The 15,563-nt window shown below is 40.1% G+C and overlaps 1 protein-coding gene across 1 annotated transcript; it reads left to right on the top strand.

Moving 5' to 3' along the window:
• The first annotated feature begins 13,318 nt into the window (after window positions 1–13,318).
• On the top strand, window positions 13,319–15,202 carry LOC143516376 (interferon alpha-4-like). Its single transcript, XM_077007927.1, has 5 exons — window positions 13,319–13,453; window positions 14,313–14,396; window positions 14,495–14,647; window positions 14,794–14,883; window positions 14,993–15,202. The coding sequence occupies exons 1-5, from the start codon at window positions 13,319–13,321 to the stop codon at window positions 15,080–15,082; spliced, it is 552 nt and encodes a 183-aa protein (XP_076864042.1). The 3' UTR covers window positions 15,083–15,202.
• Window positions 15,203–15,563: the final 361 nt, after the last annotated feature.

The following is a 15,563-nucleotide window of genomic DNA, read 5'->3' as shown; positions in this document are numbered from 1 at the left end:
ATCATTTAAATTTCTTTATTCTTATCATAGTGTTGCCCGTTGAACAATAGGACTGAAAATTGTTTGCACTTTATGGTACAGGTTGTGACTGTCCTTGTGCTGTGAGGAAGTATGTTCCTGAGCCCAGCTGATCTTTTTGCAAGTGTGGATGTGCACTTAAATACACTTTGAAATCTATTAAAACAACTTGTGCTGAATTTGGTTCATGATTCATCCATGCATTAAATAACTGAAAGTAACTAAGTAACTTTTACTCAAATTACATTTTAAATGAAGTAATTTTGTACTTTTACTCGAGTAAATTGTGAGAAGGGTAATTTTACTTTTACTCTGAGTAGATTTTAGGCAAAGTAATGATACTTTTACTCAATTACAATTTTCAGTACTCTTTCCACCTCTGTTTATACAGCACCAAATCACAACAAACAGTAACCTCAAGCTGTGTCAGTGTCTCCAATTAACAGCAAAACCATGTATTCTGGGACAAATACAATAATGGGATAAGGGAGCTACAGTATATGGCCTTTAAGCAAACAAAAGAAAGTATAAATCAAACTCTCTCACTGCATCCAGCAGTAAATAACCATGTGCACACAGAGTTCCATTGAGCAAATGGATTAGTGTTTGCTGGCCGGTATTATTCTGTTATTTATTATTATTTATTTTGTCTTCGTGTGTACAATATGCCCGGTAAAAGTCATTCACAATAGCGAACTGGTGAAATTCTCAATCCGCTGCAGCGCCAGGCTGCTGACTAGAACTGTTCTGAGTTAGGCTAGCATAGAGTATAAATTGTGATTTCAGTCTTGAACTGTCTTAAACTGATATTAGCAGGTGGCTAGCGCTCATAACGTGCTGCTTAATTGCCGCAGTAAACATACTCAGTTCAAACAGAAACAAAGTAGGCTACAATAATACTCAAATACCCGTCAATTCACCGACTTTGATGTAATGTGAGACGTGGCCTATTTGACTAACATTATAAGCTAACAAACATGCTAACAAGTAACGGTAATTTGCTGAGAAAAAAGTGCCAGCCGAAATGGTATTGAAATGGTGTCTCCTGATACCCCTCACCCATGTAGAAACTCACTTAAATCAGACATTTTCCGTCCACAGGTTGGTTCACCAACTGCACGCCTCTACATGTCTCTGTCATTAAGCTGATGACTTCTAAGTACCCACAATTCCGAGAAAAAGTCAGAATTGTGAGATTAAAGTCAAAATTGTGAGATTAAAGTCACAATTGTGAGAAAAAAGTCAGAAATATGAGATTAAAGTCAGAAATTTGAGAAAAAAGTTTTATCTCCAAATTCTGGCTGCCCTTTTTTAAATTTTTTTTTATAGTGGCCCTAATCTTCTTCTGTAGAAAACAGTTGACAACAGCTGAAAATTTCACTTGAAACAGGTTAAACCCATTTGAGGGGGACTTCACTAATGAAAAAAAGAGAAAGTGATGACATAGATACTTTACAATAAAATAAAAGAGAAATTAAAGAGAATGACATTCTTATCTTTATGATGCAATAGCCACAGGACATCACCTATATTTATCTGGGGCGAGTTTCCCCAAAAGCCTCAACCCACGTCGTACTTAAACTCGTTTGTAACTCTACGAGTGGTCTGACCCTGTCGTAACTCGCTAGGTTGTTCCTAACCATGAATTTCACGCTCAGTTCTGTCTGAAAAACGATAGAGGCCGCTGATTATCCCTTTAAAAACGCTCCGAACTACGCACGCTTGTGTGTACAAACCAGTGACTGTATATATAATGGACGGTATGTCACCGTTGACTCCCATTGTGAACTTTTGAAGCCACCAAGATGGCCGCACGGACACCGCCATCTTGGATGCGCTTGCGCAGTAGATGAAAATTGGAGCCAGAGCATGCGCATTAGAACCGGTAGGCAGGACAGTTTCTCCGCCAGAGACCGTATCTCTGCCCCAACATTCGTTAGGATGCGCCCACCAGTATAGACACTTTTGACGTTTTACAAAATAAACAAAGGTAAAAGGTTTGAATACTGCTGTCGAGAGTTTTGATAGAGTTTTGCTATTGAGCGCGTTCTCGTTTGAGCGTCTGGTATTAGATGTCAACCAACGCAGACCCTTTCAAAGTTTGTATACAAAGATGACGTCACGAAGATGCGCGCGCATATTGGCAACGGAAGTGTAGCATTTTATCATTGACTTGCGTTAGCATCAGCGCTGTTTTTTTTTAATATGTAGTGTTGTTCAAAATAGAGATGTCTGGTTGTTGTGTATACGGCTGTTCGAACCGTTATTCGTCGGATAAAGGTTTAAAGTTTTATCGAATGCCATCTGGATTGCGTCCATTTCAGAGCAATAGGAGACGGCTATGGCTGCAGGCTATTAACAGAGTGGACTGGACAGAGGACATCATAAAGAATGCCCGCGTCTGTAGCGCCCATTTCATTTTAGGTCAGGTGGATTTTCATACATTTATTTAATTCAGGACGTCTGGTTATAACTCTCAATTACTCGGCGAGGGCTTAAAATGAAAATGTGCTTGTCCGAAGTGCTATTGCTAACTAGCTAGTGCAAGCACTTTCGGATTTCACGTATGTATTTCATACATTGTATATGCATTGTCTATTGTATATACACATATGAGATTTATAATTTCATTTGCCACGTTTATTAAACTGAGTACAGTAACAAATAAAATATTTTTCTACAATATATGTCTCTGTACTTTTTTTTTAATCATTGTAGCATGTTCACCAAAATAATCACCTCATTTCATCCAGTGACTTGTAGGCGCGCAGTTTCTCTTTAGTGTAAACGCTAGGTTTCTCAATCAAATAAGTAAAGATATCTGGCCACTGAACTGGAGGCCATTCTGACAAATCATTCTCCCATTCTAATATTTTGTAAGGATCTGGAAGAATTTCTCCTGTCGGCAGGGTGAGTTTGCTCATATAAATGATACGATCTTGATTATTAAGCTGACTGACGTAGAGACTTACAGTAGATTCGGCTATTATTGAGAGACTTTTATTTTGAAAGATCATTATTAAATATCATTAAATATCATATTAAAATATCATTGTGTGAGGATAATAGTGCAATAATGTCTTGCTACACATACATACAGTGCTTGAAAATAGTAACGTTTATTATCTTGTTTATATGGTAAAGAATTTAGATCTGCACTGTGGTCCCATGGGACAAATCTCCACTTTCGTTGCCAAAATGCGCGCGCATCTTTTTGGTGACGTTGCTCATGAAACCGTCTATTAACTGTCAATCACCTTATCGCCACACCCCTTTAAATAACACTTAATAACTTCTATAAAATCTGTTTATCGTGGAGAGATATGCAATGGGGTGTGTAAAAGTTTTGTTTCTCAGTAGAAAGCCCTTTTCTTGTGTTCAGCAATGAGCGGAGGGTGATGGAGGAACACCAGTACTAATCCTTAATAGATGGTAACACTCTGCAGAGAAGTGTGTGGTTGAGAGATCTCCCGGAACAAATGAAGGAACAAACCACTCTTGCAGTAGAGAAGTTTATTCGCACAGGCAAGCTGTACCCCAAATGTTCCAAGATGAGTGGGCAGTCCTCTCATTTATACATACACAGACCAGCCCTGTGCGTGCAAGCAACAGGGTGGGCTCAAGGAGGCTAGTCTAACATATGTAATCTATGCTACCATATGTGGAAACAAATACATTCTTCTTAACCATTGGAGGGGGTTTACTTCTCAAGCAGGTTGAACGACAGCAGTGCATAATTCATACCTGTACAGCACAATGCACAGGAAACACCTAACTGCAGACAGGAAGCACCTAGGTAGGAGGTGATAATGTTCTCTGGTACACACACAGAACATACAGAGGGGGGGGGGGGTGTGAGACGGGGTGTCAAAAAGTCACAGAGAACATTGGAGGACAAAATGTTCCTTCAATCCCCTCTTTTGTGATTGAAATACAATAAGATCACAATACAATTATTCCTCATACAAATACAAATACAAAGCAGGTCCCCTCTCAAGATTCAGCACTCTGCCAGGGTTTCAGGAGCGGATGATGCATGGCATGAGGGCGAGCTTGTGTCAAGGCATCGACCATAGCCCACATCCGATTCATCAGACACCTAAAAAGACAGGGACCACAACACAGCAACAGCAAAACAACGATAATGACAGGAATTGCTATGGCAATATAGGGAGTCATCCAGCCAAACAAGGTTCCCCACATAGGCCAAGAATTTTTTCCTGTTTCATTTCATTTTCCGGGCTCTATCCCTCTTCAGACAAATCAGCTCATTACCATTATGCTTGTTACACCAACGAGTCGACTTAAAATCTAGACAGCGATCTGCTAAGCAACCCTCTGCCACTGCCTGAAGTGTGTCAGTCTCGGAAGGGACGTCAGGACTCACTGAAGACGTGGAGGTAGTGGGCATGATGTCACACACATAGCATGACTCATTAGTGGTCAGTCGGGCGGTCAAATTAGCATATTGCCAGAAGCTATTATCATGTGGAAAAGCGATAACAAAATTACACATCAAAATAAGCCAGAGTAGGCCCATGATCATAATCGTACTCTGCAGGATCAAATGGCATCCCAAAGGCGGGGGCTCCCTAGAGCCATCAGGTTTTCGGGGTATACGTACATAGCGTTTGATGCACGAGACTGTAAGAGGGCTCCACTCCGGAAACTCTCCCCAATAATAATACGAGAAGTCGACACCTGGTACTTGTGAGGGTTCCAGCCTCAGGACACAGGCACCAATACTCAGAAGACTCACTACCACGTTCTTGACAAGGAACAAACCACTCTTGCAGTAGAGAAGTTTATTCACACAGGCAAGCTGTACCCCAAATGTTCCAAGATGAGAGGGCAGTCCTCTCATTTATACATACACAAACCAGCCCTGTGTGTGCAAGCAACAGGGTGGGCTCAAGGAGGCTAGTCTAACATGTAATCTATGCTACCATATGTGGAAACAAATACATTCTTCTTAACCATTGGAGGGGGTTTACTTCTCAAGCAGGTTGCACGACAGCAGAGCATAATTCATACCTGTACAGCATAATGCACAGGAAACACCTAACTGCAGACAGGAAGCACCTAGGTAGGAGGTGATAATGTTCTCTGGTACACACACAGAACATACAGAAGGGGGGGGAGGTGTGAGACGGGGTGTCAAAAAGTCACAGAGAACATTGGAGGACAAAATGTTCCTTCAGGGTGTTATAGAATTGACAAAATATAATTGCTCAAAAAACTTATTTTACGTGTAATAAAAATTCAAAGTTTCTCGTCCGGCCCGTTCTCTTACATGTGAATGGACGGGGTTAAAAGTTGTACTGCAGCCAGCCACTAGAGGGCAGCTGACACAAGGAGGCTTCACTTTTCACTCGTGTCGTCCAGTATGCGGTCTCTGGTACAAACACGAATCCATGAACAGTTAAATGTACTTTTGAAAGCGTAATTGCGTCACATAAATTAGATCCAACGTCCTTAGTTCAATACTGCGCATTAATATACATACTAAATTGAAATTATTGTTTTCACGAAATACAACATATTAATATACACATATAAATGACATAAATGCGGACGCTCTTTTTCTGTCTGGAGCCTTTGGCCTTCAATAGAAATTAACTCCTCGCTGCATCTACCTTCATTGTCGGGAACATGTGAAGGTCTTTCAATATGTTGGTCAGAGGAAGGGCCAGAAGATGGGACAGGACTGTTGGAGGGAAAAGAAGGTTGCACAGGGGATGCAGGTTGAGGTGGGGTAGTCGGGAACTCATTTGAGGCTACATCTATCCCCCCAGTGATAATTTGGGTTGCAGTTGGGCCCAGTATTCGCAGGGCTTTGTCCTCTTCTGGTGTGAGGGCTGTTGTAGATGACTGACCCCCACCAGTCTTAGCCCTCTCTTTACTAAGAGACTTTGCATGACTAGAGAAGTTGTGCCATTTTTTGAGTATGTCCATTGCAGATCTGTTGTATGCACTGCAGGCACTTATTGAGTTTTCTATTGGAAGAATAGCAGGCTCTTGTTTTCTTCAATTTCTTCCAGCATTTGTGTTAGTTCGTCCTGAGAAAAAATTGTTTTGCGTGGTCGGTTTGCCATGCTGCTCGATTCCTTCTAAAAGTTATTAGAATAGATTAATTGCCTATTTATAGGTAGGCAGTGTTAATTTCGTTGACGAATAATTTTCGTCATAGTTTTCGTCAACGAACCTTTTTTCATGACGAAAACGAGACGATAACTAAATAAAAAACTATGCGAAGGGATAAAAACGATGACGAAATTAATGGACATTTTCGTCAACGAGTAAAAACGAGACGAAAATATTGGCCAGCGACGACATCTAATCAGACCTGATTTAGTTTAGTGAAAGGTAGGGATAAGTTAAGAAGAGATCCAGCTGTAACTACTTTAGCGTACACGGATAGGCGGGACAAACCGGGTAACCGTCCAATCAGAACTAACGTCTTCACATCGCACAGAACCTGGTAAGAACACACCAGCCTGTGAACTGTGGCCACTCATGAAATTCAACTCGATGTTAACTCGACAATGTCAGCAGGGAGAAAGATGAGCGGCGATATATGGACACATTTCTCCTTTGACTTTGAGAAAAAGAATACGGTGTGTAAACCATGTGGGACGATGATGTCGGGAAAATACGACAAATGAAACGACATCAGCGGTCTATGGCATTGTTGTTTTTACGGCACCCAGTTTTATATACAATGTAATATGCATTGTTCATAAACTACATATGCTTCTACATATGCTTTTCAGGTAGATCGGACCTACTGGTCATCAATGGTTTATTATTGTTATGGGGTGGGTTTCCCGAAACGTTCGTAACTCTAAGTACTTCGTAACCTCGTACTTACGAATATTCTTAAATTTACGAGTGTTTCCCGAAACTCTTCGTAACTTACGTCGTTCTTATAGTCGTTCGTAAGTTAAGAATCTCCGGACCCATTCGTAACTCACTAAGTACTTCTTAACTCGAAGCTCTCGTGCAGTTCTACTTCAAAAATGATAGAGGCGCTAATTTCACTCGCGTGGGTTTTAATCACGGCATTACTACATTTGCGTTTATGTGTATAATTAGCCTAGTAGCCTATTTTCTTTTGAAGTATTTACATCGCATATACCACAATGTGTCAACAGAAATCAAATATACTACTTTGAATTATTTAGCATTAGTTTATATCTTCCCAATATTTAATTAAATCTCTCTGTTCGTCATCGTGCAGTCAACAGCGTTTCAGACTCAAAATTAATGTATTCTTTGCAAAGAAATGGATACAAGTTGGCCTATTAAGCTTGTTTTAACTTAACCAATAAAATGGATTGATTAATCCGCAGCACATATAAGTAACTTGGATTAAGGCTAGCAATTGTGCTTGTGTGATGAACATGGCAGCTCTTCAGAGTACTGGCTTTGAATAGAAGACATAATTTAAGAAGACGACGTAATCCACGAAGCAATGTAGTTCGTCTGAATACAGAATTTTGCCCTTAGCTCCACGACGCAGTTACTGACCGCCCTCCGATTTTATGCCACAGACTGTTCTGCAGACTGTTGGTGATGCCCACGGACTAAGCAAAGCTGACATAAATGTGTGCATGCTACTAAAGCATTGCTTCGCCATGCAGCAAAAAGATATATATATATATGTATGTATGTATGTATGTATGTGTGGTGTGTGTGTGTGTGTGTATATATATATATATATATATATATATATATATATATATATATATATATATATATACTAGCTGACAGTGGGTATCCACTCTGAAGCTTGTATCAAATCCCCTGGTGTCCCTTCAGTAGCTGTGGGGCCCAGTATCCCCAGTGCCTTCTCCTCCTCATCAGTGAAGGCACTTGTGGACATTTGACCTCCACCAGTCTTGGCCCTCTCCTTTCTGAGTCCTGCCCCCTTATTTTTGACTTGACTACAGTTTTTTTTGTTTTTTTCTGAATTTGATGAACTTCCTCGAGCTATTGAAAACAGTAGGCTATACTTTTGTTTTTGGCCCAGTTCACTCGACAGAAAGTTTCATTTTCTCTGCTTGTTTGCCATGGTTTTGAATAACGTGTGAAAGGTTAATTGTGTGCCCTATTTATAGCCTTGATAAAAGCCTACGATCGGTCAGAATTGCAAAGGTAATAATATGTTCTACTCATTTTTTCCTTATACTTGAAATGTCAACACTTATTAGTTGTTAGTTTTTATGATTGTCATTTTGCCAATGATGCTTTTGCGGCGTAATTATGAAAAAATGTATGTAAATCGGTGGTTCGGTTTTCGACTAGCGGAGATTTTCCAGTGCAGATGCAGAGGCGGAGTCAACTAAGAACTACTTAGAACTCATTCGTAAATTTGGAGACTACGAAGGCTTTTGGGAAACACTCGTAAATTTGGCGTTCTTAAAGTTACGTCGTTCTTAAAGTTGTTCGTAACTTTCTAAGATCGTTCGTTATCGGGAAACCCACCCATGCTCAATAACTATAAGTTCAGGTCAAAAAAGTTGTTTGGAAATTTGTTTTTGTATATATTGCAAATACAAACAATAATATTCTGTAACTGGTTAATAAATGTTTCATTTTGTGCAAGAGTATATAATGACTATTACACCATATATATTTTAGTCAACTAAATTCTTTGAATAATTAGTCAACTAAATTCTAATGATAATTAGTCGACTAAAACTAGACTAAGACTAAAACAAATCCAAAGACTAAATTATGACTAAAACTAAATGACATTTTAGTCAAAAGACTAAGACTAAAACTAAATCAAAAATTGCTGTCAAAATTAACACTGTAGGTAGGCTTGGCATGCGATGGACAGCATTTACAAATTAACTTTTTTTTACATACATGTTGTGTAAATACTTTTTGACCAAGTCAAAATGATCTAACTACTATAAAAATGCAAAACAATTTTATTTCTTCTATATTATCATTATTTAAGTTATTATTATTACTATTTGTATAATAGTAATAATAGTATATTCTTTCTTTCCTTCCTTTTAGTATAAATAAAGTATTTTATTTATTTATATTTATAAAGTATTTAAAGTATAGCTAATTGTAGCGAGAAACACTCGCATTCTGCAATATCCTTCCAAAGTTTCTGGGTCAAATCCTCGTCCATGGCTTCAGAGCGCCGTGTAACTGTATTCCTCGATAGCTGAGCTTTGATTGAAGATAGAATTTCCGATTTGTTTTTTAAAGTCTCAAGGAACAAGGAAACAGCGGCTTCAACAAATGCCTCTTTTATCATCTCTCCGTATTGGAAGGACTTCTTTTGATTAACAATTAAATGACTCACCCGAAATGATGCTTCAGTGGCCGCCTTCGCTTTTTGTGGTCAAATGTGAGTAAAATGACTGCTGTCCGAACATCTGGGATTTTAATTCACTTTTCTCCTTCTCAGCTCGCTTTTTAGAGGAAAGTCAATGTCATAGTTTTTATGAACAGTCCGAAAGACTGATCTTAGAAGTTTTACGGTGTTATTAAATCTCTGTGGTATTTCTCAAATTGTTGTTTTCGTAAATATTATTTTATAACTCCAGATATTAGCAAATTCAGAGTTGACCAGCACAACCATGAGAATATAACCAACGACTTAACCTACAAGAATGTGCTGATCTGTTTGCAAGAAGCCAATTAATAATATTGTAAAGCAGTAAAAACACTGAATGGTGATAATTTGTTGATCTGTATTTAACAAAAATGTATAAATAAAATGATTGGAATAGTATTGAATGTTTACTTCTGCTTATAAAATGCCAGCGCCATAAGGTGAGTAAAGTAAGAGACCCCTCTAACAGACCTACTGGTCCCTGTCTGGCCTTTCAAGGGTGAAAAAACAATCTGGACCAGTACTTTCGAGAAAAAAGCATAATTCAGGATGAATGGATCGGGCTGCCGTTTGCAAGCTACCTCTTTGCGTCAGATGTGTGCGGGGTCTTTTGCGCTATGTAGCAAGTACGGCACAGTGCTATTTTCGTAACGTGGTGGTCTCTGTGTTCAGTTTCATGACATGTTACAATAGAAACTAGTCAGAACTACCGAACCACCGTGGCGTCCTCGTGGCAAGTAACAATTATGTAATTATGCCCCACACGCGTTGGCAAAGTTAAACGCAGAAAAGCGCGTGCAGTTCCGCCCACCCACATGCACGTGCGTCACACGTTCGTTTTCACTTCCACTTCCACCACAGCATGGCAACCTGCAAAGGGATACTTAAAACACCTATCTATCTATCTATCTATCTATCTATCTATCTATCTATCTATCTATCTATCTATCTATCTATCTATCTATCTATCTATGCACACAAATTGTACAGATATGCTGCAGAAATAAAAACAAACTTACATATAAAGATAAAAATGTGAAGAAAATGTTAAAATCAGTTTTCTCCTTTCTTCATTCATGAAGCAACCTTCCCATCACTGGTCAGGATTTGTGCTTATGCTTTATTTGGGTGAAGTGGACCGTTTCAAATCGAAAACGTTTTTAATCTATATTAGCTGAGCCACTGCGAGTATTTAAGGCGTGTGTTTCATTTTTTGAAGAACTTTAGAATAGACTTAAGCGTTGTGACACAAGGGGAAGACAACGTGCGACAAGAGCACACTTTAAATAGCGCTTTAATTCAATGTGTGCTAAATAGCGCTAGCACGCGTCGTAAACACTTAAAAACACGCAGCTACACACCCAGGCGAGACTCTGACACAGAACAGCGACAAGCACAACATGGACACACACTAAACACTTTAAAATAAACAAGACCCAGGTGAAACACATAATGAGAACGAGACAATCAACAGGTGCGACGGATGAATGTCCGTCTGTCTATGTTGTATGTCTGTCTATGGTTATTTGTGCTTCTTGGCAAACGTCTAACTTGAAAAACACTAGGTAATGATACTGACTCCTGTAGTTTAGTAGTAGTCTGACTCAATGGTGTCTTGAATTCTGGCCTATCTGTACTATTTCCTAGGATGTATTCTGTGATCAGAAGCAAAGCACTTTGTAAGTCGCTCTGGATAAGAACGTCTGCTAAATGCCGTAAATGTAAATGTAAATGAACACACGCACATAAAACCACACACAAAGGGCTTTACCGTGGCAAGGGTGCATTTCTAAATGAACAAATGAACAGATAAATAAAACCACAAATCAACAAAATGTATAATAATAACGTAAAATACTGAACTAAATCAAAAGAAGCAACTTGGAGTCAAAGGAGATAAATGTAATATAACATTTATGGAAGAATGTTGTGATGGAAAATAATTGACATGTGAATAAAAAAATATGTACATTGCTTCTTCTCATTCAGCAGGTCAGTGTTGTTCTTAGGAAACAGAAGATCAGGAAAGCTGTTGGACTGGATGGTGTGTCACACTCAGATACAGCTCTCACCCATCCTCACAGACCTCCTCAATCAGACCCTGACCATGTCTGCTGTGCCGGCCAGCTTCAAACCCTCTGTCTCCACACCGGTACCTAAAAACAGGTCTCCTGCCTGAACGACTACAGACCAGGGGCCCTAACACCTGTAGTCATGAAGTGCTTTGAGAGGCTTTGTCTTCAGCATCTCCAAGCTATGACTCACGCCCTCCAGGTCCCCTCCAGTTTGCATACAGAGCCAACAGATCTTTAGATGATGCTATTAATCCAGCTCTCTCCTGCGCCTTGCAGCAGCTGGACGGTCACAACACTTACGCCCGCGTGTTGTCTGCAGATTTCAGCTCTGCCTTCAACACCATCGTCCCTGACCTTCTGGATAAACTAGGACATATCTCTCCTCTGTATGAAGAAGGCCCATGCACCGTCTGTTCTTCCTGCCACCGCTCAGGACGTTTGGGCTGCCACAACCAAATGTGTAAATGTAAATGTGCCGTATTTTTGTCAATTGTGATTTTTACACCGCAATTGAAATTTGTCCTCCGCTTTTAACCCATCTGTGCAGTTAGAACACACACACACACACATTAGTGATTACTAGGGGGCTGTGGATCACACGTACCCAGAGCGGTGGGCAGCCCTAGCCCGGCGCCCGGGGAGCAGTTGGGGTTAGGTGCCTTGCTCAAGGGCACCTCAGTCATGGCCTCAGGCCTGGGAATCGAACCCACAACCCTCCGGTCACAAGACCAGTTCCCTACCACCAGGCCATGACTGCCCAGTACCGGTCCAGTTCTACACAGCTGTAATGGAGTCCGCCATCACATCCTCCACCCGCGTATGGTTCGACTCTGTGTCTCTGCACATCAAACGCAAGCTACAGCAAACAGTGCGATGTGCGGAAGAGATCAACACTCCCCACCCTCGAAGATCTCTACGCATCTAGATGAAGAGGAGGGAAAGATCATGGCTGACCATTACATGCTGGTCACTCTTCAGCGGTTTCCATCTCTGACCCGGACCAGCCGCTACCCCCACAGCTTCTGACCGCAGGCCATCATCCTTCTACACACGGACCCGTCTCACACTTCCCTGATTAAACTTTAATTTTAAACCATAACACTTTCACTTTATCATACACTTTGGTAACTTGTACTTGCTACGTAATAGTGCCATTGCACATAAATTATATTTATATAATTTAATGGATGTAAGTAAGTAAGTAAACTTTATTTATATAGCACCTTTGATGTCTGCTCGTGTATTTTGTATTTCGTGTTTCTTTTACTCTCTCATCTCTCTCTCCCTCTCTTGTATGTATATAGTATGTATATATATATATATATATATATATATATATATATATATATATAATATATTGTGTTTGTGCGTACACCTGCACGATGAAAAGATTCTGATTCTGATTTTGTATTAACCTTTTTTATAACTACGTTAGAAAAATGCAGTGAAAACAGTTGACAACTGTCAAAAATTTCACTTGAAACAGGATAAACTAATTTTAAGAAGTAAGGGGACTTCACTAATAAAAAAAAAAGAGAAAGTGATGACATCGATACTTTATAATAAAATGAATGAAAAATTAAACAGAATGTGATGACATAGAGATTATGATGTAATAGCCACATATGACAACAATAAGCGCCCATTGAAAAATAAATATTTAACAATGTAACTTTACAGTACAGTAGTTTGAACATGCACGTTTTTCCCCCAATACCCACCCCCCCCCCCCCAAAAAAAAAAAAGTTGTAATAAATAAAGACCCAGGACCGGTATTCATTCACAGCATTTCAGACGATCAACGAAGACATTCATTAATTGTTCATAAACTGCTTAACATTTTAGCACATACTAGGACTCAGTAATGGATGGGCTGAAAGTGTTGAGCGTCGTACTGGCGGTGTTCAGTTTGGTGGACGCTGCGGTGGTTCCATGCAAGTGGACGCAGTTCAGACTTGAGTACTTAAACGAGAAGAGCGTTGAACTGCTGCTGAACATGGTGAGGCTCTCTCTATATATCTCCCTCTCTCTCTATATATATATCTCTCTATCTCCCTTTCTCTCTCTCTCTCTCTCTATAGTTCTCCCTCTCTCTAGCTCCCTCTCCCTCTATCTCTCTCTTCCTTTCTCTCTCTCCCTCTCTCTCCTCCTCCCTCTCTCTCCCTTCCTCCCTCTCTCTTCATCTCTCTCTCCCTTCCTCCCTCTCTCCCTCCCTTTCTCTCTCTCTCCTCTCTCCCTCCCTCCCTTCCTTCCTCCCTCCCTCCCCCCCCCTCTCTCTCCCTCCCTCTCTCCTCCTCCCTCTCTCTGTAGAAAGATATCACCACTGGTGTTGCCCAGAAAAAAATATAGTCAAAAAAGGGAAACATTTAGTCTATTGAATTTCATAGTTCCTTAAATGTTGGTTATATGGTATTGGTTTTGTGAAAGTTACATTTGGTTATAACTAAAACAAAACTGTGACATTTGCAGGGGAAAGGAAACGAGCTGAGTGGCAAACCATGAGTTTGTTCTGTGTGAGTGGCCAGTTGGTGTGGGCAACTGGTACGTCAGTGGCATGACATGAGAGAAAGAGAGGAAACAGGAAGAGAAAGAAAGAGAGGACAGACTGGTGGAAGAAATGATTGAGTAATTAGTGAGTGTTTTAGACCAACATGGACAGAGAGTGCCTAAATATTTCAGATGAGTGTCCAGACTTTCACACAGAGAGTCAACAGAGAGTTTAATTCTCCAAAATGTCCTTGCTAACTGGATAGGGGTAACGCATAGCTGTGTCCAATGCCCATCCGGAGCTGATGGCCATTACACTGGTGTTAACTGATGTTTGTTTGTTTGTGTGTTTAATCTATTTGGATTTGCAGAGTGCTCCGATACCATTGAAGTGTTTGGAGGAGAAGGTGAAAATGGAGGCTGGTTTTCCAGACGATGTGTTCCAAGAAGCACAGGTATCAAAATGAGAAGATAACAGACTGATGCTAATGAAATCGATAGTTTCATTTGAACCAGTAAACCCTAATTGGCACATTTTGCCCTCGTTTTGCAGAATTTAGATGTGGCACTGGTTGCCCTGGAAACTCTGAGAGGTGTTGGGAGAATCTTCCAGAACGACCACACATCTGTCACATGGGACCAGGAGACACTAAAAACCTTCAAGCATATTGTGTCTTCAAGACAAGTTGAAAACTTAAAGAAATGTGTGAGTCAAGTATTCTCTACCTCTGTGCACCTGTGGCCTGTGCTGAATGAATCGAGTAATACACAAGCAAATCCCCCAGATATCATGCGAGGTTAAAGGTTATGTATGTATCTCTGTGATAAACATGACGCTTTTGACCTTGCAAGGTTGGACAGGACGCACCTCAGGATGCAGCCGGCAGTCTCGCTAAACTTGGCTCCTTCTATGACAGGCTGGAGGAACAACTGAGGCTGAAGGTTAGTTGTCGCTGACGTGACGCTCCACGCCGGCAGCCGCGTGCGCCACCACAGCTAACGAGACACGGCACATGTCGATTAACACAGAATGTGTACGTCTTTCTTAAAGGAATTCAGCGAGTGTGCTTGGGAGATCGCCCGTGAAGAAGTTAAAGTTGTTCTCATGAAGTTTCACGAATTTCTGAAGAGCCGATCTTGAGGAAGGCGGCGAAGATTCAACCATTTATTTATTTATCTATCTATTTATTTATTTATCTATCTATTTATTTATTTATTTTTATATTGCTGATCTTCTGATTTAAATAAATTCTGAATAATATATTCGATGAGCTCTGTGTGGTAATTGAAACACCTTCTCTATGCTACCCTCAATGATGCAGCAAAAGCAGTAATGATCAAATATACCAGCACTCAGTACACTGGATTTCATTTGGTATTATCAATATTCACACTAAACATTTATTCGAGAAAATGATGTAGAGCACAAACAAGCTTTGCTGCTTAAAATGCTTTTATTCAGTGAATGATCAGGTCTTAGGTCTAGAAAACTAAATCTATTAAACAATCAAACTGAAATAAATGACCAGTGTTTTTTGCTGAAGGACAGCTGAAACTTTAATGACCGGATCAAACAGGCCATCATATGAATAAAGACATACGAATAAATCTCACTGATGCTC

Source organism: Brachyhypopomus gauderio, chromosome 6 (assembly GCF_052324685.1).
Source record: "Brachyhypopomus gauderio isolate BG-103 chromosome 6, BGAUD_0.2, whole genome shotgun sequence".
Classification (NCBI taxonomy): Eukaryota; Metazoa; Chordata; class Actinopteri; order Gymnotiformes; family Hypopomidae; genus Brachyhypopomus; species Brachyhypopomus gauderio.
The sequence above is the reverse complement of the archived record's forward strand: the minus strand, read 5'-3'. Positions and strand labels throughout refer to the sequence as shown.

Excerpts from the sequence above, each read along its gene's own strand:
- LOC143516376 (XM_077007927.1), top strand. The coding sequence starts at position 13,319 with ATGGATGGGCTGAAAGTGTTGAGCGTCGTACTGGCGGTGTTCAGTTTG. Across the intron at positions 14,648-14,793 it reads TTGAAAACTTAAAGAAATGT|GTTGGACAGGACGCACCTCA; the intron begins GTGAGTCAAGTA and ends TGACCTTGCAAG. Across the intron at positions 14,884-14,992 it reads AGGAACAACTGAGGCTGAAG|GAATTCAGCGAGTGTGCTTG; the intron begins GTTAGTTGTCGC and ends TCTTTCTTAAAG.